We start from the raw sequence: 24,243 nt of genomic DNA, 5'->3' as shown, positions 1-24,243 counted from the left end.
TGGTGATTTGGCATTTAAAAGTCTCTTTACTTTTTTCACAAAGCAATTTTTGTAAGGATACAAAGGACTTTTCAGTTTTAAAAAGTAAAGATCTTGTTTTTTTTAAGGTTTTAATAATTTAAGTGAATAATTTATGTGGGATGGATACTTTAGGAGTGATAATTGCATTTAATCATAAATTTTATAAAATATTTAGACTATTTTTTAAATTATATAATTTATTTTTGTAGGGTTAAAAGTTACTTTAAATATATATAAGACAAAAATGAATTAAGAAAGAAAAACTACCAAAAGGTAGTTATGAAAAATCCTAATGAGTCGTATATGGGTGCACCTGAGCCCACCCCTTGGCGCAGGCAGCTTTCCCCCGTATATAGATAGATAGATAGATACAAAATGGAACACACCACCCAAAACTCAAAACCATTGATTTGTTAACTACAAATATCGTCATGGAAAGGGCTCAAACCAAGTAATGTCGAGAAAACGGAGAAAGTGACGAGCTAAAAAGACCAAATAATATTCCAGCATTCCAATTTGCAACGGAGAAAACAAGCCTGGAAAAAATTATAGCTTGCATTGTTCCATCCGAGAACACATGATCTTATGGATGTGAATTACTATTCATGTCAGTCCACAAATATATCGAGAAATTGAATATTCGAAAAACTATATCCTCTTCCTCGCAGTAAAGAAACAAAATCACATCATTTCCATCAGTGCCATGGAATGCTCCAGGACAATAAGCAACTCATTGATAGCAAATAGTTATTCAGATATACTATTGATGAGCCAAGTCCAAGGTTCTCACTCCTTTATGGAAATGAAAATCCAATGTTCAGTTATAATTGTCACTTAAACCACCGTTGCTAGCCTCAGTAAATCAAATACAATAGAGGTAGATAATACTATTCTCTTTACATTTTTTACCCTCCATTACCGTCTAGAACTTTTACAAGGCAAACTGTATCAATCTTACCCCAGCAAGGAAAACAGCTAAGGTCATTACATCTCTACATCCAACCGTCACTTGAAGTTCAGACAACTGATATGCAAATATTTAAGGCGGCGAAAACATATAACATACAAAGACAGCTACATAAGTTCAGAAATTAAAAGAGGCTCAAGGAAGGTAAAATGCAAACAGAACACTACAGTTTTCATCAAACTAATCCCACCCGAAAAATGTACTAGGAAAAGTACTAGATTTTGGCTCTAAAACAAAATAATTAATTAACATTTTCTTACAACTAGGCAAAGGGAGTGCTAATAGTTGTGAACTAACATAAACTGTTGCCGGTTAGTTGCCAGTCAACAATTGGTGCACTCTCGCCAAACCTTTCCAAAGCCCACAGCACGGAATAAACAATTTTTGACCTTGGCAAGCTACACCGCAGATAAGCTCAAAATTTCATTGACAGCCTCCAAACGTATCAATGGTGGGATTGAGCTGACTGCCGAATCCCACAGATGGCTCATCCCGCAAAACATTGCATTACTGCTTTATAGCCAGTATGACACAAAAGAATTCACTATAGACACCTGAATACATAAAATATATCAATAACATGTCCAGAAAATGTAAAGATTAACAAAAACAACAATAGATAATAAGCTTCCTTGTCAATGTGAATAAATCACCATCCCCATATTTCATTTAATTCCGAATCTTAGCATCAGAAACCACATCTGAACCGATGTAAACCAGACATCTCATCAGCAGAAAGGAACAGCAAATGAAGATGTAAACATTATTTGCTTTCAGTTTCATTCTCAACGCCCAAATTTAATCTACTTGAAAGTGCACGTATCGTGCCTGTTATTACATATCTTCAGCTCAAAATATTTCCAGATCTTCTCATCTCAATCATTAATCTATCTATATATAATTATACAATGTATCTTCAATCTTTTGCTTAATGAATTACAATTTATACTTGCAACAATACATTGCGACATAACTAGCAGTTCTCAACCATAAGAAAGCAATCTTTAGTAAATAAAGGTAATTAGACATCACTAACAATCAAAAATGCAATAACATCAATTAATTCATTCTCATGTTCTCACTATTAGAATATTTAGAATTTGTGCATATCGTTTAATATTTGGTCTAGATAGGTATCTTTGGTAGCGTCCATTAGTTGTAGTCATCACTTGATTCCACCCGATACGATCGGATCTGCAGGGGTTCTACTTACATGGTATAAGAGCACGTTCAAATGCCCTTTAGTTTGTCCAAAAAGCAGTTTGTCACTAGTGTGATTCCCTTGGCGTTTTACATCAAACTTCTTGCTCATATACATCTCAACGAAATGGTGTTGCAGAATGCAAACATCGCCACCTTGTCTATGTTGCTCGAATTATTATGGCACATATGCATGTTCCCAAGTCCTATTAGGGGGGAGGCAATTCTCACATAGTTGTCAAAGGCGCACGGCGCACCAAGGCGTTAAGGTGCCCTGGAGCCATGGCGCACAGTGCACCACGGCGTAAAGGTGCCTTGGAACCATGGTGCACAGCGCAGGACGCGCATTTTTGAATTACGGCACAAATTTGCATAAATAAATTATAATCATATATTAATATATCTTTTAACTTCAATATTACAGAAACAATTAAATATATAAATATATATTAGAAATTATATTAATCATTATATCATTGAATAAATGTGTCAAACAACTAGCAAGGGTTTTTCTCTTCTGTTATGTTTCTTTTAATTTTTCCTTTACATTATTCTGTAACTTTTTAAAAAAAATAAGTTAAAAGGCTTAAAGAAACCCTACATTTCTCTGTTACTTTCTTTTAAATATTCATTACCCATAGTAGTCAGTGGCGCAAGGAGCACAATGGCGCCAAGGGCTCCTGGAGCCATGGTGTATGGCGCACGGCGCAGCGCGCGCCTTCTCGAAGGATGGCGAAATATAAGAAATAATCTATATATTTATATAATTAGTATTATTTTGACTAGATTAATGTATAAGGAGTTAAGTAAGACATATAAAACAATAAATTCAACATAACAAGACTTCATATAATTAAAACAAACAATGTTGAACCATTGAAGGATAGCAAAAGTCCTAAAGTACAGCCTTATAGTAAGAAAGTTTAAGACTTTAAGCTGCAAATACTAAATACCGGCAATTAATCATCCCAAAAAGAAAACACTAACAAAACAACTAAAGCACTAAAGATTAATAAAATCACATCAATTTCAATGAATCAGCATAATTAGAGCTTATACTGTTGTACACGCCAAAGATTTACACTTCATGAATTTAGAAAAAAAGTCACTCTCTCTATGGAAGAGAAGAAGAAGAGAAGAACAGAAAAACTGAGAAGAAGATGCGTTGGCAGAGGAAGAAGGGAGAACCGAATAAAGAAGAGTCAAGAATGAAAGTTACCCATGCATGCAAAGTACTTAATTTGCTAAAATTCCTTCTATATTTAGCGTTTTTTTTTTAACTCATGGGCTGGGCTGCCCAGGCCCTCTTCCTTATGGCGGGCCTGGGCAGCGCCAAAATGGCGCCCAGGCGCGCACTATGGCGACACCATAAAGAAGGCGCGCGCCATAGACTACTATGTCATTACCTTTTTCTTTTCTTTTTCCTTTTCTTTTCTTGTCCTTGTGTAAACCCTAGTTCTCCTCATTCTCTGAAACCCTAGTTTTGCACAGCAGCGCCCTGAAGTCCCAGATCGGCGTCGCAGCCGGAACCCTAGCGCGGCGCAGCCTTCGTGAGCGTACCCCGCCACTGTAGCCGCCCTCTGCCACTACCGCGTCTTGGAAAAAAAAACTGGGGTTCGCCCAGACGCTTGCAGAGCCTTTCCACTGTCGTGACAAAACCCAATGCCATTTTCTGAAAATGGCGCTGGGCTTGCGCTTCGCGCACCTTGCACCATGGGCGCGCCATTAATAACTATGAATTCTCATTGCGTGTTATCTTATTAACCATATGCCTCCCAGTGTTCTTAGCGCGGATGTAGCGCTCTCTTGCCTTTATCTGGAATCCCTAGCAAGCCCCTGTTTTGGGTAACTCCTCAGGTCTTTAGTTGTGTGTGTTCCTTCATTTCCACTCTCCTAATCTGGATAAACTTTCTGGTCTATCAAGTGTAGAAATTCTAGGGTATTTCGAGTCTCACCGGTCCTTCACCCCTGCCAATTTTAGCTTCCGTGAGTCCACTACTTACTAAAAGAAATCTTCCCAAGAGGTTCCCACATCCTCCTTCCTTTACTTATACCAGCATCTTCAAGTCCAAAGCATATGGACATACCTCTTCGCCGTAACCGCTCTAGTAGGGCTTTAAGGTTGTTCAATTCAGTTAACCTAACCAATTTTTCTATTAACCGAAAATTAGGTATGCCATTCGATTTAACCAGTTCGCTTTGTTTATAACTTTCGGTTCGGTTCAGTTCGTTAATAACAGACTTACCAAATTCATTGAAAATAAATCTGCCATAATTTTTTAATCTTAATATTAGTTAATTAATTAAACAGCTTTTTATTTTTTATGTTTTACAATTAAAACAAATAAAATTTAATATTTATAAATTATAGATATAATTATATGTATTAATATATTTTATAAAATTATAATATATAATATATGCATTTTTTAGGGTTAAAAGCAGATATCTCCCCCCCCCCCCAAATGTTTGGGTCATTTTGCACTTTTCCCCAACTGTTTTTTTTTTTTTACAAGTCACCTGCCAACCTTTTCTTTTGTAGCACTGCCCTTTTTGTCACTTTTCGTGGAATAAAATGGAAATTTCGGTTACAAAAATAAAAGGTTGGGAGGTGACTTGTGAAAAAAAAACAGCTGTGGGGGCAAAGTGCATAACGACCTAAACATTAGGGGGGGGTGTTTTTGTTTTTAACCTTTTCTTTAATTTCGGTTATTTCAGTTGGTACGGCTAACCGACCTACCCAAACCGTACCAACCGATTGTACCGATTTAAAGAGAAAAAAAAACGAACAAAAGGAGCAAGGACGAACCAAAAATACAGTTAGGTCAGTTTTCAACCGGTTAACCAAATTTTAAACACCCCTACCAGGCTTCCTAAACCGCCTCGATTTCCTCTGCAGCATGGCTCCTCTTCCACCCATCTAATGATGATCTCAAAGGTAAAAGATCTTGCACTGCTCATCGCTCAGCTCATTCTATTTCCTATCATTTGTTTTTTCTCTCACATTTTTTGTCTCTATGTCATGTGTTCCTATTCCTAGTTCTTATTGTGGGGCAGTTCAGCATCCTGAGTGGAAGATGGCCCCTTCTCCGACCCTTACTGCCCAACCTGAGAACAGACGGCTAATGCGTTCCACTTATTGAACAGGGTTCTATGGTCGGTTTTCCTGACCCGTGGATGCCGAAGCCACCCTTAGGGTGATCTCGTAGTTCCTGTGGGGTGGAGACGATGAGGTCGTAGTACAGAAGCCTTGTTGGCAAGCTAATCTACTTAACTGTGACTAGGCTTGGTATCTTTTTCGCAATCAACCTAGTCAGTTTATGGATAAGCCACGATCTGTTCAATGGGGAGCTGCTCTTAGGATCTTGAAATATATAAACACATCCCCCGGTAAAGGCTTATCATACAAACAATGTGGACACGTCAAGATAGAAGCTTATTCTGATGCAGACTATGTTGGATACAAATATGGTAGGAAGTCTACACCTGTATATTGCACTTATGTTGGTGGGAATCTGGTGACTTGGCGTAGCAAGAAACAAATAACAGTTGCTAGATCGAGCACGAAAGGCTGAATCTCAAGCTATGGCTCATACTACTATTTAAATTTTGTAGTTGAAGAATCTACTGAAGCTAGGTTTCACATAAAATGACCCGCACCTATGCACTTTGAGGCACCTATTAATAGTAATCCTATTTGCCATGAGAACCATATTGAAGTTGACTATCAATTCGTCCGTGAGGCTATCATGAGTCAGAATTTGCACTCCTTTTACTCCATTAGAGCAACGAGCAGATATTTTTACAAAGGGTTTGGGAGAAAAGCATTTTAATATTTTGTGTAACAAGCTGGGCATGTGATTGATACATTGATTTGTCCCAGCTTGAGGGGGGGGGGGGGGGGGGGGTTAGAATATTCAGGATTTGTGCATATCTTTTCAATTTGGTTTAGATATGTAGCTATCCATTAGTGTAGTTATCACTTAATTCGACCCCTACATATAGAGGTGGAAGAATCAATAATAAACACATCTATTTTCCTTTTCTACTTTCTAAACTCACAATAAGCAATGCGAAAATAAAAACCCTCGACACACTAGTAAACTGAAAAATGAGAATAAAGTGGGGCAACATTCCAACATAAATATTAAACTGCTACTTCTACATCCAATACTTGGTGACTACACAAACACAGGTAAGCCAATGCACAAAACTTATATCAAACAATTTAACATGAAATATAATAGAATCATAAAGAACTCTATCAGTCTTAACATAGATAAAGATCTCACCAAACAGAACTCAGAAAGGAGCCTCAAGTGATTCATCCCAGACATCTGCACTACCATTGGAGGCATCTTCTGCATCTTCCTCCATTGAAAGTCTAATATATTCTCTGTGCGCAAACCTGTCCCAGTCCGTCAAAGTTGGGTTCTCACGCTCCTGCACAGGAATTAAACAGTGAAAAAATAGTGAAATTTTGATGCTCTATTTGTGACATTCTGAATGCAGCATTCATCAAATCTCAACAACAACAACAAATCAATTTACCTGGCGAATTAGGAACGGATCACGAGTCTCAAAAGCCATGAACTTGTTAAGATTGAAAAGGATATTAAAAACACTGCCAGAGAGTTTGCTCCCTTTTAAATCACGTATCGTAAAATAGCTCTCATCCTGCATATGAAATATGTATAAGATGTTATAGGAGATAACTGTGCCACACATGCATCAGTGAAATCATTGCACAACCTGGGCCTAGAACAATGTATCCAACTAAGATTGAAACCCATAATATGTTCAAACGTAGTAGTTAACCATTTGCTGCATGTTTCAGTTTATCTGGATTATCTCTCAACTTTTCAAATTCAATGTTTTCAAGTAATGAGCATCATCAACTGACCAACTTATAAGCTCTACATCACAGTCAGTCTACTTAATGTTATTTCCTCTTAGACAACCTCTATTCACAACCAAATTGGACGGGAAATAAAAACAAAGATAGAGAATAAGTATTAAATCTTATATTGTCCTAAGCGAAAAGCTACTGCATGACCCAGGCAAGGTCTTACAGACAAAATTCTCCTTACAACCACTCCTCTATAAATATAGAGCAAAAGAAGATATGGAACTCAGAAAAATGAAAAGATTAAATGAATACGATCTCGAGTTAACCTCTGGACTTATCATGTCAACTATCTGACACAAAATATCCTCAAAAAGAACAGGTTCTTGGGCCATGCATTCCATCCTGTGCAACTGTTCCTCATAAAAGAATTGCATTTCATTCCTTGTAATGATTCCATTTCCATCTAAATCTATGCATTTGAACCTGAGGCAAAGAAAAGAGTGAGATATACATGCAAAACGTGAACCATCTGATACAGATTAAACACATAATTGATCAAAATTCAGATTATTCCACTTTGGCAAGCTGAGATATTAACCGAACTTCAGAAAAAAGGACCCAATGAAGTGTGGTAAAAACAAATTAGATTCCTTAGCTTGATTACAAGAGTAAGGAATTAAAACAATTAGAAACCTAAATCTCTTGACACCCACCAGAAATGTGGGTTCATTGCCAAGCCATCTAATTCCTGATGTACTTTTCCATCCCCTACAGGAGACTCAAAGATAGGACTATGACATCATATTCCATGCCAAAACACCATATCTTCCTTCCTTAAGTTCTCTATCCACTAATTAAAAGATATGAGGAGATGAATCACAACATTTTTCTGATTTGCTTGTTGGAGGGTGAATATCGCATACTGCCAACCCTAAAGAATTGTGTACAAAAGGATTTTGAAAGGCTCAGACACCGCATTCCCGGATTATCATTAATCTTCTTCGCTAGATACCACAACCCCTCAGCAAATCATGAAACCTCAAGTCAGGTATTACCTCATTGTCCCAGGCTAGAATTTCAATGATTAAAATTGAAATATATTTCTTCTATAACATCTCAAGGTGGAAACAACTTACTATAGGAGAAAAAGCTCCAACACAACATCAAGACATTGGAAAAGATGACAATTTTACTAATGGAAATGTACACAAACCAGTACTCAAGACTAGGCTCAGATGATTTATCCTCCTCCGACAATATGAAGTAAACGAAATCTTCATATCCCATCTTTCCTTCAACCTTACTGGTGAACTTTCTAGGAACCTTAGCCAAATTCCAAAAGAAGCAACAATTAGAGAGATGAGTGGAGCTCCATACGAAATAGAGATTAGTCTCTCTTCAATGGAGCAAGTCACATGACTTGAATAAGAACATAGGAATCACAAACCTGAGAAAATATTCTATCAACGATCCTGTAGGTAAGTGCGTGGTTACCATATCTGATGAGGTTCTCTTTATCAATCAAAAAGTCATGATCCGTATCCAGCTCCCAAAATTTGCAATATATCACATAAAAGTGTTCATAAGAGAAGTACCTGCAGTAAAAAGGTATTGAAGTAGAGCATGGGAAACAAATAGTAGTAGCAGAGATGAGAATGTGGCAGTGAAAGAAAGTGCAAACAAGATGTATTTTCTGAAACATCTACTTCCAAGAACTGTTTTCTCATCAGAATACAGCAAATATGTTTGTAATTTATTTTCTCCCTTTCGAAATACAACCCCTGATTGATTATCCAAAGATTCATCAACTCATTAACAGAAGGACTGGATGAGTTAATTCATTACCATTAACAAAAGCAAGAAAACCTACTCCAAAGGAAAAACAATTAAGCAGCTTCTCTCGTTACCTCAACACTTTGTTAATATCCTCTTCTTCATCTGCATGCTGCATTGCAGCAATTAAGTTCGAACGCTTCAGCTCCCTGAGGGTAAGACGACCATTACCTGATCTATTCACGTAGTAAAATATTCTGTATATTACAGTTTCAGCTGGAAAAGACAATGAATTTAACTGTTAGTTCAATTAAAAATATGGGTTCTTTTAACAAGTAGATTGAAAAAATAAGTTTAACTTGAAAATCAGTAGGTCAAGTCAGGGAACTGTCCAGCCAGGCAGCTTGCCATTGCAAAAGAAAATACAGGCACATGATAGGTACAAAAAAAGATGTATGCTGCTCGTCATCCAACAAAGGGGCTTCTTTCTAACTTGTGCACAAATACAATCAGGAATAATACACAAACAGAATCAGCAGAATAAGGGAGTCTTTATATATGGTTCCAAGCTTTACAAACAGCATATTTAGTCAAAAATAAATAAATAAATAAGAATTTTGCACATTTGGCCTTTTTCAAACAACTTGTAAAAAATGTAAAGGAAGGCACAAGTGTGAGGCACATAACTGTTAGTTCACTGCGATAAGAGGAACTGTACGCATGTGCCTTGCACGTGCAGCACTTGGGAAGGCATCTTTGCTCTATTTTTTGAGCAAAATTGAAGCAAAAGTTTTGCCAATAAAGAAGCAAGCACCTAAAAACTAGCATCTCCAAGTCAATCACTGGGACAAAATTTCACTGGTCCCCATTCTTAAGGCAGCACCTAAAAACTAGCATCTCGAAGTCAATCACTGGGATAAAATTTCACTGGTCCCCATTCTTAAGGCGGTATTTGACCATCATTTACTTGGGCATGTTTGGCAAACATATAATCAAGAAATTAAGTAGGTTACTAAACCTGAAATCCCTGAAATATTGATATGAAACAAGATTGAATATGCAAATAATATTCTTCAAAGTTTGAAATAATTTTAAGGACAACACATAACACAAGAATGTCTAACAGAACAGTAAAAGTTTTCAGATTCCACATTCAACCCCAAAACAAATTAAAACTCTTGGTTCAACAAATATTTTGATCTGGTAACTAATCAGATTCGGGTTAAATATAGATAAGACTATCTAATTTTTTTCAAGATTTTGTTTGATATATATAAGATTTACAGATACAGTAGTTTTGTTACATTTTGATAAATAAAAATTTTCCTTTTCACGATTTTATTTCTAGCTTTATTTGTAAAATAGAGTTAAATATTTCTAGCCCTTTGTTCCTACTTATAGACTGTATTGCTATGCTCTCCATTCTTCATAAGCAGATAAATATTCCATCTATTATCTAACACTGAAAGTTCAGAGCACCCATGTTCAATTTCCCCTAAAATATAATAGAGGAGTTTCTTTGAGAAAACCAAATCAAACCAATCCAACTCAGCAAAACAAACAAAGATATAGATCTTACCGTATCTTTCCTGAAATTCAGGTGTGCTCTGTAAGAACTCCAACCCTGGATGAGTTGCTAAAAGTTCCCGAAGCACTGGTTTGAAGTCATCCTATGTCAAGTTGACAATATTGCCAACAATATGAAGCAAGATATTAATAACAATTTTTACTCAACTTCCAACCATGCACAAAACAAAAGCTGTATTAGCTGTCATGAAACCTGAGCCAAGTATTTGACATCTGGCTGCTTCAAAATTGTGTATATTTGTGTTGCTATATCTTTCGTCAACATGTTTCCGTTGATCCAATAATCAACAAATGCATCCCTGTTGGCATCTCATGAAATGAAGTAAGACTTTATACATCAGTGGAAACAAGAGATGTCTAAAACAAGAAAACAGTGGTGGTTGTACAATCAACCACCATTAACTATAATAAAATGCTGGCTGGGGTTAAAGAGTGCACGATAAAAACAATGTCAGTTCTACAATATAATTTTCTTCAATTTTTCATTTATATTTGGCTCCTTCAGCCACCATTAAGTTCACTTTTCCCTGTCTCAGTCTTGCTTTCCTACCTTGTGAAAACCCCAGCCAGCTAAAACCCCAAAATGAATGATGAAGAATGCGATCATTAAAATAGAATTTATCAAAAAAAAATCCAGTCAGCAAGCTTTATATTCAGAGTAATCATCAATTAGAAATATCTAACCGCAATATTTTCCTATTGCTACTCATCTCATAGGCCACGTTTAAAACCACATGAAACTGTTTGTATTGAAACCAAAGGTGAAAATAAGATGCTCGTAGACAATTGTTAGACTCTGTTTTTTTTTTTTTTTGAGCTTGTGATTCAGTCCCAGCTCAGTATTTGAACCAATGTTCAAGACCTCCAGTATCCTTGCCTTTTTATTTGGCAGAACGTATCCACTGTTTACTGGTGAAATTACTTTGAGCTCTTTCACAACCATCACAACTTGGTACATAGTAACTATTTGTGATAAGAATCCGAAATGGAGACTCCAATAATGATACATAGCTTCAAGAAGCTCCATTAATTTACTTGAAACTATTAGTTTATTCGCCTCTATTAGCTATTATGTTTCATTTGAGTTTTGTTTTAACATGTCAAATTTAGGTAAGGTTGTTCAGGTCATTTTGTTCATCAGCGAAGCACAAGAGTTCTTTTTATTTTTAAACACGAGGAAAAGCTTGTCTATTCACCGCCTGCCAATTATATTTAAGTTCTGCATATTTCTTATTGGGATTCAAGACCATATAAATCTTCAAAAGTAACACTCTTTCAATTATTTAATATCAATTTCATTATATCTGCTGCATTTTTTAGTGTGATTTCTGTTTACTCATATTTCACCGACTCCTATGAGTTCCTGCCACCAGGGCCTTGATCCTTTCGTAAAGGCAAATCATGGTAGCAGTGGACGTGAAAGGTGAGGATGGCAAGCACAAGCTATGGACATGGCTGATACGAGGCATGTGATTGAGGAGTTGTCACAAGCTGTTCCAAGCTCTTCTCTCACATGAAAGACTGGATGATAGGTGGAGGAATCTCAGGGTTAATACGAGCCTTTAGGCATAAACAAAGGTGGCAGCAAAAGAGAAGCAGATCTTGAAGAGGAGTCAATTTTAACCATGTGCAGGTTCAGGGTGAACCTGAACTTGGGTGAACAGGAAGACAGATTGGTTAGAGCTCTTGACATAAATAAAGGAGGAATCAGAAAAGTTGCAGATTTTCCAGTAAACTGCATGCAGAAGATCAATTAGATGAGGCCATTCGGGAGATTATTCTAAAATCATATTGTATTTAACATTAATATCATATATATACGAAATAAATATATATATAAAAGCACATATTTTCTTTATATTTATTGTGAACACATTTAGTTTATTTATTTCTATTTATGTCTATATAAACAATTATATATACATTTACATATGTATATAAATATACAATATTCACATAAATGTGAATGTATGTAAGAACAACTTTTTTTGTAAACTCATCCAAATAACAAATTGCATTCCTTCAGGACATGTTTGCTTAGATTTTTGGGATTAGGCATGATGAGATTGAATGGGAATTGCATTATAACTAATCTCTTGATCCATTATCCTTTGTTTGGTTGGACATATTGTGCAGTGTCATATCACATGTAAAATTTCGGGTTGTGTTTGATTGAATGGATTATTAAGTATGATAACATAGAAGAAGACCACTAAGGGTAACCTTTTTAATGTTGATTCCATCTCAGCTATGCAATATGTGAATGGCTATAAACAAATTAAATGCTCTCACTACTTATTGATGAGGTTTATTTTTAATAAAGTTAATAATAAGCTTTTCTATTATGATTTTGGAATTCATACAAGCAAAAATACCTTATCGTATCTAATTTATGTATTTTGTCTTTTTTCATATAACATTGCTTTGCATGAAATTATAACTGGTTATGGGCTAAATTCAATTAAGTTTTGAAGATTAATAAATTTGTCATCCTCAATATGCTAAATAATATGCAAAAAAGGGAATTTTTCAAAAGAACGGTGTGATATAAATTATGTCTTCAATGGTGGTAGGTGTTGTCTTCAATGGGGGTGTATATAAGAAGAGGGGGAAGAGGAAGAGTTAGTCAAGACACATCGAATGCATTTTGTATAATTGTGGAAGTATATGGGCATTTTGGTCCCAACAAAATATTATACCTTTGGGCACCACCATGGTGGGATACACTATGGCCCGTACATATGAGAATATATATTACAGGGCCTTTAATTTATACCGGCCTTCACTCATTCCAACCAAACAAGTGATTATGTATGATAGTGTTCAACAAACAAGCCCTTATTGTATATACTATACCAAACATCTAAAACAATATGTTTCTCCCTTACTTAAATTCCTTTTGTTTCCAGATGTTATAAATTCTAATGGAATCAAGTTACTAGCAATCAGAATCCTAGCAATAAAATTCTACCTCAGATTCAATTCCCACCAATTGAACGGGACCTTGAAGATTTCCTCAATCCTCATATCCACACTCTTCCACTCCATCCTCCAGTTTTTTCTCCTGCTCTTTCTTTTTAATTTCCTTAGTCAATTCCTCCGTCAATTAATTGATACGTTTCTCCATCACTCATGCTCACCACTATTGCAGCTAGAGGAATGAGTGCCAGTTTACTGCATCCTAATCAACCAACTATTTCAGTTGAATGATACCCCTGGCCAAACTTGACACGAGTTTTGTTGCTTTTGGAGCAGCACTACCACCCTCAATTCGCTAAGTCGTGGGAATACCGGCAGAGCAGCAACCTGAACAGCTAATTATGTGATGTAGGCAAGTACATACCTTAATGTTCATGGTTGTTGGTTGATTCTCAAAGATAGCTGACTTCATACCATATTCTAAAAGTGCAACTGCATCAGAAGCAGCTAGTTCGTTGTTATTTAAGAAAGTAACCGCCTTACATGGAGTTCCGGTTGTTATTGTTGGTCTACTAAATCAATGAACAAAATATCCAATGGTAGAAAAAACTGTCTGAACTCAACGATGGAGAGCAGCACATCACTAATAGCTCTTAACACTAGTAATGCACCTCATGATTTTAGGATTTTTTTTTTGGGTCCCAAGTAGAGCCAAAAATGGATAGGAGAAAAAATTAATCAGCTTTCCCTGAACTAATTTGGGAGAATTTGGCTGCAGAACCGGCAGCTTTGTATGGTCTGATGAAAAGCTAATCGGTCTATTAGCCGTTAATAGCCAAATTTTGCAATAAAGAATTACATTGGTCACTTCAAGAAAATTGTAGAATTTTGTCTTGTCTTAATATACATTAGGCATTATTAATTGACAGTGCGGGTGAAGGAAAGAAGTGAAATTGTCACAACCATCCCTTTGCACATTAAATAAATATCCGGCCGTGGGATTCGATTAACCAGTTCTCCTAAAAATCCCAATGCTTTGTTGAACTATAATCAGATGATAAATAGGCCAAAATTAAAACAGATGTCTACAGTTCATAAACATGAGTAGCACTCCTTCACAGTGTTAAATATCATAAATCACAAAACAGTAGTTGTGATCTTGGTCTTACACTGCAGAATGCCATATAAACTATAATTTTAGAAAACCACTACATGGAAAATTTAAGAAAATAGAATTTGATTGCAAGGAATAAGGGGCACATAGCACAAGATCAGAATACAGAAAACAGAGCACATTATCCACCAAATAATTACGGCCTTGTCCTGACTCATGGAAAGATAAATCAGACATGAAAAAGACACCTAAACTTTGAATTACTCTGCAGAAGATAACAAAGTTTCTAGCCACAGAATACAGACTAGTCCAACTTGGTGTGAGTTCATAAACAAAGTTTGAGCATATATAGATGTGCCAGATAGAGAAATAAAGTCATATTGGAGTTAGTGTGAGCTCTGTACACTTGGCCTGCCACTCTACTTTTATAGAACCATTAATTGCATACAGTAAGCTTCATGCTCAGATTAATCTTTTTCAATACTATCAATAGAATTAACAACAGCATATGTTAAGCATTATGATGATGACGAACGCTACTTCACCATGATATTCAGTAAATGTGATAGTTGCCTTCCCCTCATTTTCCTACACAATTGAATCAATGTGTTCCCACTATATCAACATCTAGTGTACTTAATCTTTTTCCATGTGGAAGTTGATCTAGTTCATTATGTGTATGTATGGAAAGAAGAGAAATAAAAACCAAAATGGCGAATTTCAAACTCAAGGAAAAAAGAACACAATGAGTAAAATAGCAACACAGCAAATTACCTGGTCACAACTCCTGTACAATCAACGTCAATCTTTCTAAATAGGGCAGTGGAGAAGAATGAAGGTAGCTTGCAGATTTCCTTCGTCACTGGTTTGAATTCTGAATCCCATGAAAACGTAAGCATATGCAGCTATCACTGACAGATCATATGTTCATATCTCATATAGCAAGTTCCAACCCCAATAGATCAGCAGATAATAGACGAAGAAAATGAAATCCTCAGCCACTAATTGACAGATCAAATGAAATCCTCGGCCACTAATTGACATATCATTTGTTCATATTTCACATTACAAGTTCCAGAAGCATTGGTAGATAAAAGAGTAACTGAATACAATTGAAAACTTATAAAAATAGAGGTATGATTTTACAAAACATACAAAAATAGACATTCTAGAAAATCTCACCGTGCATTTGGAGACCATCCATGTGACCATAGAAAAATTGATTGATTCTAAACAAACACCGCTCTTTCAATTCATTTGGTGGCGGACGGCCATTAAGGAAATAGAACTGCACTTGTTACAAGTATTATCAAACTATCAATAATTATCAATATCAAAGTAAAAGCAGTAAAGAGAAAAAGGAAAACAAATTGAACAATACCCATAAACATATAAAAAATCAACTAATTGAACCTGAGGTATGAGCTCCTTCACAGGCTCATTTACTAATTTCAGCGGAGAGCCTAAAGCAGACGGCCCTGCCCTCTGTTTCATGATGCGAGGTGAACCTGATGAACTTCTTGGTGAAAGTGGAGGTGTACTACCAGCAGGGAACATTGAAGGCAACGAATTGCTTGCTGCGGAATTTGTGCTAGATGACACTCCAGCGACATTTAGTGGACCTCCTCCCTTAGCATTATTTAGCAAGGATTTTACCTGTAATTGTAGGTGGATCTTTGTAAGAAAAATTGATTACTGTTTCAACTGTGCGAAGACTCAAGAGAAAAGTAATATATGGCTTTCAAAAAACAGAAACTATCAGCTAACTTGCTTTCGTCCCAATTCTAAACAACTAAAGTATTACAATAAATTATATTGCAATTTGTGCTTTGGATGACCGACATGTGAATACTTTACATGGAAAAGACTGTTCCACTCCAGCCTATTGTAAAACATGTAAAGAAAAAATTAGATTAGACAACAATTCATAATTGAAAGATAACGTGTGAGAATGTAAAGGTCCCAACTGCATCAAAATAAATAATGGATATGAATGTGGTAGCAAAACATCCACCAGATGAAAAGGTACAATTGTGAATTCTACTTTGCAACACAAGTTCTTCACGATTAAACCTATAAAATACAAGTAAATTAATACATACAATTTGATTCCAAAAAAGTATACAGATATACTTCAAAACAGTATAGAGATTTTCCAAGTAAACCACATTATTACAATAATTATAGCGTGGTAGCAAGTCACTAATCAGTCAAACCAAATCTATAAAAATGCCACCTCCAAGCTCCCAAATAATGTATCTTAGAATTCACTTCGGCTCCATTTGTGGAAGCATCTATAGGAAAACTGAAGAGGAGGCGTCCTACCATTATTTCGCAGAAAGAGGAACCAAACGGACAAGACAAGGAGGGCAATCGACATTCCTCGTCTACTTTCAGAATTACTGTCTCTTCTATAGCAATTAGACAATCTATGGGTAAAACAGACTACAATACCCCTAAAATAAACAGAAAAATAAGATTGCGTAATTGTAGAATGGAAGATAAAAAATGGTATTTCTCTTGACCTTCCCGACAAGGAAAATGGAAAATATCTTCCACTTGAACAGAAATTTGGACCTTCCCAAAGCCACTCTTTTTCATAATCTAAAAAAGATCTCTGAAATATCCTTCCCTTTATATAACCATGGTAATGCATATTTTAGCCCATAAAGCAGAAGCCAATTATGTTTTACATGTGATTACATGAGTCAGTCAAATTATGAGACTCAGATTTGTGAAAACATCATTGGTTTGGAGTCCCTCATAGCATACATCTTGTCTTCTACCTCATCAGTAAGCACACACAAGGCTATATAATATTGAGCTTTCTTTGGTAGGCTAGCCTAGAGAACTAAGCAATGGGCACAACATATAATTTACCTTTATACAATCATTAAGGGAAACCTTCTTAAAAATCAGATTTGAGTGCCACCCATTTTCTTTAGTAACTAGGTTCCTCTTAAAAGTAGCATCCACTTATACAATATGTAAATGCATGAATGAATTGAATCATGATTAGGAAGTTGATTAAAAATCTAAAAACACGCTGAACAATTATAAGAAAGTAATTACAGTAAGTAACATATTTACATAACTTTACCAACATATGATTTTCCCATAGAGTCAAAAAAAAAAAAAAAATCATAATTCCTTGGTCATGTAATGAACAGTGGTATTGGTAAATTGGATGTGTTGCACGGACATGTTCACGTATGAATCCACATGGATAAACATGCAAGCTGACCACATGATGTATAATCTTCAGTCAACCAAGCAAAATGTCTATAAGAAATAAAAAGGAAATTAAGACACACTTGGCATAACTTGAATATCCTTAAGCCTTACAAACATTCAATGTCAAATTTACCTCAGCTTTTCATTAACATCTCCTAAAGATATAAACTCCAATCCCATATATACATTGATTATTCTTCTGTACTTCTCTTGAAATTTTCAATTTGATGGGGGAAAATAAAGGATGAAAAAGTTAAAACATGACTCCCAGACCATGCAAATCTTTAGAGGAAAAGTATCACTCAGCATGGAGATACCAACATACATAAAATATTCTAGAAAATGAGCATCCATTATTTAAAAAGAAACATTTGGGTGATTACAAAAACACTAGATATGTCCTAGGAGTAATAATTGTGATAGAGGCGATAGAGGATCTAAGAGAGATATGTGGTTTGCAAACTAGAAAATAACAGAAGTTATCAGCAGAATCTCTAACCATTTTCTCCTCAGAGTTTGAACTTCTGAAGAAAAGACGGATTAAAATTGCAAGAGCTCCAGATCCAAGATGCAAATTCTTCATTCAATGACTATGATCTCCCATCTTTACATTTCAGCTTAAATATATTACAATTATTGAATTTGATATAGCAATTAGGCAACATATAGAAACTCTATTCCTAATCAGAACTTCTGCTTTACCATTGTTTTCATGGTCCATGACTCCATGGGATCGGGTATAAATATGAAACGAAAACTAAAAGTCTTCTCTTAGAGTATGTTTGGTGGGGGTGAGAAGTGGGAGTATAAGAGAAGTGAAAGTAAAAAAGAATGTATAAGAGATAGTTTGGTGTTTGGTTACGGAAAAGAGATGGAGGGGAGTAAAACTCGATGCATACGAAACCCCTCCGGAGTCCAATTTTGTTTCCGTCCGAAATTGGGCAGAAAAGTGAAAGTATAAGGCCAAAAAGACAAAAAAACAAGTATATATTTTATTTTTCTTTACGCTATATACATATCTAATTTCCCTCCAATTGTTTTCTCCTTCCCGCTAATAATACGGTACATAATCGCCTAAAAAACTATTGCATCAAAGTCGAATGAATATTTTTATTAATAAAAAATATTCTTGTTCTTGTTTGATAAATATTTTTATTGTTAAGGTTTTTAAATTTTTGATATACTACAATTATATTAGTATGATCTTAATTTGTTTATTTTTCTAATACAAAACCAAGAGAAGGGTTATTGAGTAAAATTACAAAAAATAGTATTTTCTTCTAAATTTGTTTTCCTCATACAAACAAGTAAAAGTATTTGAGATTTATTCCCCTTCCAATCATACCAAACAGCTTGAAGGAAAACTATTAGTTTTCTCTCCCCCTTACACTTCTCTTTTCCTGTCACTTGAACCAAACAAACCCTTAATGAGCCCCGGAGAGTTTGGAGGCATGAACTTATACTGCACTCAAACCAAGTCATACATACGTGCAGAGACATATCTGATGAAATATGTACACAATCAAATGCCGACTGATGGTAGTCAATTGAGCTCCAGTACTGAAACAATTTTAGCACATTGTGCTAACTTAGTCAAGTCAGCAGAACTTAAAGCAGCTCAGATTTTTCCTCACATAAAATCAGTGTCATGGATCATGCTGTGTGGAAGGTAATAATATGCTTTATGTGAAGGGCATAATGGTTGTACACATTCACTTAAAACTTCTCATGTTTCACATTTATGGCTAAAGGTCATTCCTGCCACAAGAAATTAGTCCACACTCCACAGGTTTAACATTCTTGGAATTAATAATTGCTAACAAGAGTTGCCACAGCACAAAATTCTGGCCCTGCAAAAAATGCATTCCAGCAGTGTGCAGTTGAGTAAATTGACCTTAGAAACTGCTGCCTAAGATATTTGAGCTAAAGCAAAAATCCCACCCTGAACTTGCCATCTTTATGCTAGAGCATACAATTCACCGACACAGCTTACAAGAGTGATAAGTATAAAACTATATCACTCTGAAATCACACCAAGCTAAGGTACAAAAGTTTCAACCAGCATTCACGCAAATCTATATCTTTTATCCATACAGGTGACCCTATGATGAACACAATTTTGTGAAATTCGTATTATTTATGAATATTCAAAACCAAGTCTATTTTATATTCCAAAGTTAATTCTTTATACCTAATGACTTATCTGGAAATTCCTCTGCAAAGGCAATTGCCTTACGGAAAGCTTACCTATGTGCATGCGTAATTGATACTTTTCATATTAGCTACTGCATATCATATTATTATAACTAACTTCTATTACCAGAATCTTCTAGTCAAGATACAAACACCAACTACAAGGAAATGTCTTATCTGCAAACAGTGCGACATTCAAATTCTGATAAAATTAGAACTTCAGATATCTCATCGTAGTTATAACCAATTTTTTTCTACACTTCACATTCTTCTTTATATGGATAGCTTAAGCTTTATTCACTATGAATAATAATGTTAACTGAGTCAAATGATAGGACATAATACTGGATTATCAATTGAGGACATAATAGAATTCAAGTGGCAACAAGCACAATAGATTAGAACTTCGGGTGACAAAATGTCAAGAAATTTGAGATGGAAACAAGCTGAAGAAGCAGAAGTTCTTAAGTTGAAAAGGAACTTTTGATATTGAAGTTTCACTTTCGAGAAAATATCAGGGAGCAAAAAAAATATCTGATATAAGGTTATTTTCTCAAATAAAAATTTTAGTTCTTTCACGAAGTTGGGCATTCACATGTTTCAACCACCATATTTAAACTTAAAATTCATTTAACTTTTTTTAAGCATCAGCGCCCTACAGTTGCATTACAATTAGTTGTTATAGTAATCCTCGAAACCTATGGAATTAATATATCTTACGAGTAAAAATCAATAACCTACTAACGTTCTTGATCGTACAAGCAACAAATGCATTAAGAAACAGCAATTGTTATCATATCAAGCAGCTGGAGGCCTGGAGTTCATTAGGCTTGGAAATCAAGCTCAAGTAAGGCAAAGAAATTATCAAGAGATTAAACAAGTGAGACAAGTGGATAACATGATACATGAATATGACCCGGAGTAATTCATTTGGCACCTAAGCAATTTAGCAACTTATATTTGCTGCATGTAAGAATACGTATCTCTTGGCAATTTATTTCCTGTACACACCATTAAGATATCACCAACTACCTCTCTTTTGACCCTTCTTACAAGTTAAGCTCTGACCTGAAACATGATTGCATTAAGTGACTCAAACTGCTGGTGCTCACCTCTAAGTCTCCTATGGGAATATCCACTTTCAACCCATTGCTAACAGCATGGCACATGTTTATCACATATTTCCTTCTGTATATTTACCAAATTAATTTTCCCCATTGCTACACAACAAGAAAACCTCAAGAACAGCACAGAAAACAGCACGGTTTCTTCACAATGCATCAGAGTACAAACCCAAAGCTCAACTATAATTCCTCTTTTTTGTAACTTTTAACAGAAAATGTGTGAAAATGACATTGCATGTAAAAGAGTATCAATCTTATACACTCATCAACACTCAGATAACGTAAACTAACCTAATCTAAACAACAAAAGAAAACGCGCTACCCAAATCACGAAAATCATCGCCAGACTGTAATTTAAGAACTAAGGAAAACATAATAATTACCAAAGAATTGGTTTCAGGAAGGGATAGCCACTGATCAAAAAGCTTCTCTGCGACGCAAGGGTTGGCTTTGATGGCCAAAGGAGACACCTCCGGAAGTTGCAAGAGTTCGGCATCGAGGCTCGCAACATCACCATTGAAATCCAAATCCATATCTCTCAAAATCCCTCAAATTATAATATTACTCACAACCCTCAGATCTTCAAATGCCTCTTCAACCATCAACAGAACCCTAAAATGGCCCAACCCAAGCAGAAAGCTGGAGATTTCTTGCACTCACGGATCCTCGTAGATTCCGAATCTTCGGCGCACATAAGATTCCAGATGTGTACTACTACTACATGCGCTGCAAACAAACCCTGGAATTCGGCTCGAACTGAGATCGGAGGGACGGAATTTACAGAGAGATTGCAAACCCTTGGAGCAGAAAAGCGGTGTGCGTGTGTGCGCGAGAGAGAGAGAAGGGGAGGAAGTAATAGTAGCGATGATAATAATAGTAAGAATTATAAGATTATTATTATTATCATTATATTCACACCTGAAATCAAACTATACCCAATACCCATAGACAGAAGCACTAGGGAGTCGAAACGTAAGCCCAATTCCGGGAGTCAATCCCACGTGATTATCACGTGACCTTTTTGTTTATAGTAAATTATATTAGTGCTCTCTAAGAGTTCCCAATTTGAATCTAAGAAAAATATTTATACTTTTTTTCTCCCAATTTAATTAGATTATTATCCATTAATCCATCTAAATTCAAGTGAATAAACTTCAAAAACTTAAGAAATAAAATCATTTTCCATGTAGTATTTATTTAATCATGTATAGTTTTTAATCAATAAATAATTATAATTTGTTATATAAATATATTAATGGTGCTAGATATGTTTTTCAATATGTTGATAAATAACTATGTTTGGGTGACTGATAAAATTAAAGTTCAAAATTTTGTAATTCTAAATTTGTTTTTCATTAATATGTTGACTTAATATTTTTATATTAGAATATTTTTAAATGATATAATAAATTATATGTTCTTTAAAAAAAATTAATTGACAAGAGTTATTTGTGATTTTCATCTCAATAATCGTATATTTAATGATAATTATTGATAAAAACATAAATTACTAACTCAATGTTTTATTTATTTACGTATTGTTTTTTCATAGGTTAATTATTAATCCAAAATGAAATTGAAAAATTGAAGTTGATGTCAGCATATATCAACCCACGACTTGGATTTTTGGTTATTCACTGAATAAATGGATAAGGATGTGAGCAAAAAAGTTGCTCGTTTGAATTATGGTGCACTTGTGCTGTTTGGGATGGTAAACCAACAACTGCAAACAACTAAAATTCATTACACCCATTGTACAAAGGCTAGTTGGCAGCGTGTACTACATCTAAAAAATGGTAATATAACTCGGACACATCATTGGGCCCCCTATCATACCATAAACTAGAACCGTCATTAGTAGGACAGGAGCTCGAACCCTCATCAGGTACACCTTTGGCGTACAACAAAAATAATTCCAACCCAGCTGCATCATAAATCCTTTTGGGCTAAATCCATCTACTAATCGTTAACCCAGTGCATATTAGCTTCCTATGCAACTGGGATGTGCTCATAGATTGCGGCATTCATTACATTAAAGTACTCGTGCACTTTGTTGCTGGATTGCGGCGATCATTATATCAAAGTACTCATGCACTCTGTCATCCCCATGTCTCACGAAGTGCCTTCCGCAATGCGGGGAAAGGAGCACCGTGTGGCTAGCAGTCCACAGCAAATGACTACTTCAGCCAATAGCAACACAACAACAAAACTCCCCCCGACACTAGCACAGCGTGCCAACCGAATATAGCAACACAGATTGCGACAGAAGCAACAACAGTAAGCAAGGTGCAGTAGGAAAGCAATAAATTGATTACAAGATTTAGAACGTGGATTTAATTGAATAGCAAATTGCATATACATTGTAGAAACGATGCTAGCGCAAGGGGATCGCCTTGAGGAGGACACTAGCATGTAACACTACACCAAGCTTCGAGAACTCATTCCCCTCTATAATAGTTTTAAAAAGATTTTTTCTATTGACTACATTAAATACCAAAAGGGGTTGAACATCGCACCTTAAGAGGCACAATGCCCCCCTAAGCAAACAAAAGTATTTACAAGTGTTGTACAAGACAAAAGACATAAGCCTAAAACTCTAAGACTGCGGAAGTCCAGCGTCTGTCGATAAAAGTTGTTGGTCAGTCGGGTTGAGCGGTTGCATGGCCGAATGTATGTCAAGGGTGCCGAGTGCGCCAGCGGCCCTTGACACCATGGCAAATTCAATTATAATATTCTAGCATAAACCTTTCATACATAAGTCAAAATTAACCTCATCTGGTGTTTTATACTTTGATTTATTCACTTATGAGATGGGCGTCTAATCTTCTAGCCCGACATATATGCATGCTGACACTTGACCCATTCTATGAGACCCTTAGCACCAGTCTCAAACTCCTGCCTAATACCCACATTCTTCGACATATTTTTCTCATACACTCATCTCTGCAGATGCCTTAACAAGATGATCACTACAAATTATACACATGTATATGCAAACATATATAAAAATAAATTTTGAGCTATAAATTAATTAAGTTTCACTAGTAATACTTAACATTGAAATATAGAAATTAAAAGTTATAATTAAACTAGTTTAGATTAAAATGAATCCTGATTGTTACCATTCACACGAATTTCGTATCTGAAAAATGGATTACAAGACAAGAAATAAAATGGACCAAATGAGATTATTAATTTAAATATAAGTGGTTTATAAGCTCTGAATTTAAAGTAGCCCTCTCATTCTTCTCTACGAATGTCA

General features: G+C 35.5%; 1 protein-coding gene across 1 annotated transcript; it reads right to left on the bottom strand.

The window, feature by feature from the left end:
* Nucleotides 1-1,079: 1,079 nt before the first annotated feature.
* On the bottom strand, nt 1,080-21,864 carry LOC105161279 (serine/threonine protein phosphatase 2A regulatory subunit B''beta). Its single transcript, XM_011078918.3, has 13 exons — nt 21,365-21,864; nt 15,844-16,086; nt 15,613-15,718; nt 15,205-15,304; nt 10,591-10,696; nt 10,390-10,480; nt 8,945-9,086; nt 8,485-8,632; nt 8,251-8,360; nt 7,364-7,520; nt 6,740-6,865; nt 6,481-6,631; nt 1,080-1,542 (listed from the first exon to the last, which is right to left on the bottom strand). The coding sequence occupies exons 1-12, from the start codon at nt 21,512-21,514 to the stop codon at nt 6,491-6,493; spliced, it is 1,620 nt and encodes a 539-aa protein (XP_011077220.1). The 5' UTR covers nt 21,515-21,864; the 3' UTR covers nt 1,080-1,542; nt 6,481-6,490.
* Between the last annotated feature and the right edge of the window lie 2,379 nt (nt 21,865-24,243).

Source organism: Sesamum indicum, linkage group LG4, assembly GCF_026168435.1.
Source record: "Sesamum indicum cultivar Baizhima isolate 11 linkage group LG4, ASM2616843v1, whole genome shotgun sequence".
In the NCBI taxonomy this organism is placed as follows: Eukaryota; Viridiplantae; Streptophyta; class Magnoliopsida; order Lamiales; family Pedaliaceae; genus Sesamum; species Sesamum indicum.
Note: the sequence above shows the minus strand (reverse complement) of the source record. Positions and strands in the feature narration are given on the sequence as shown.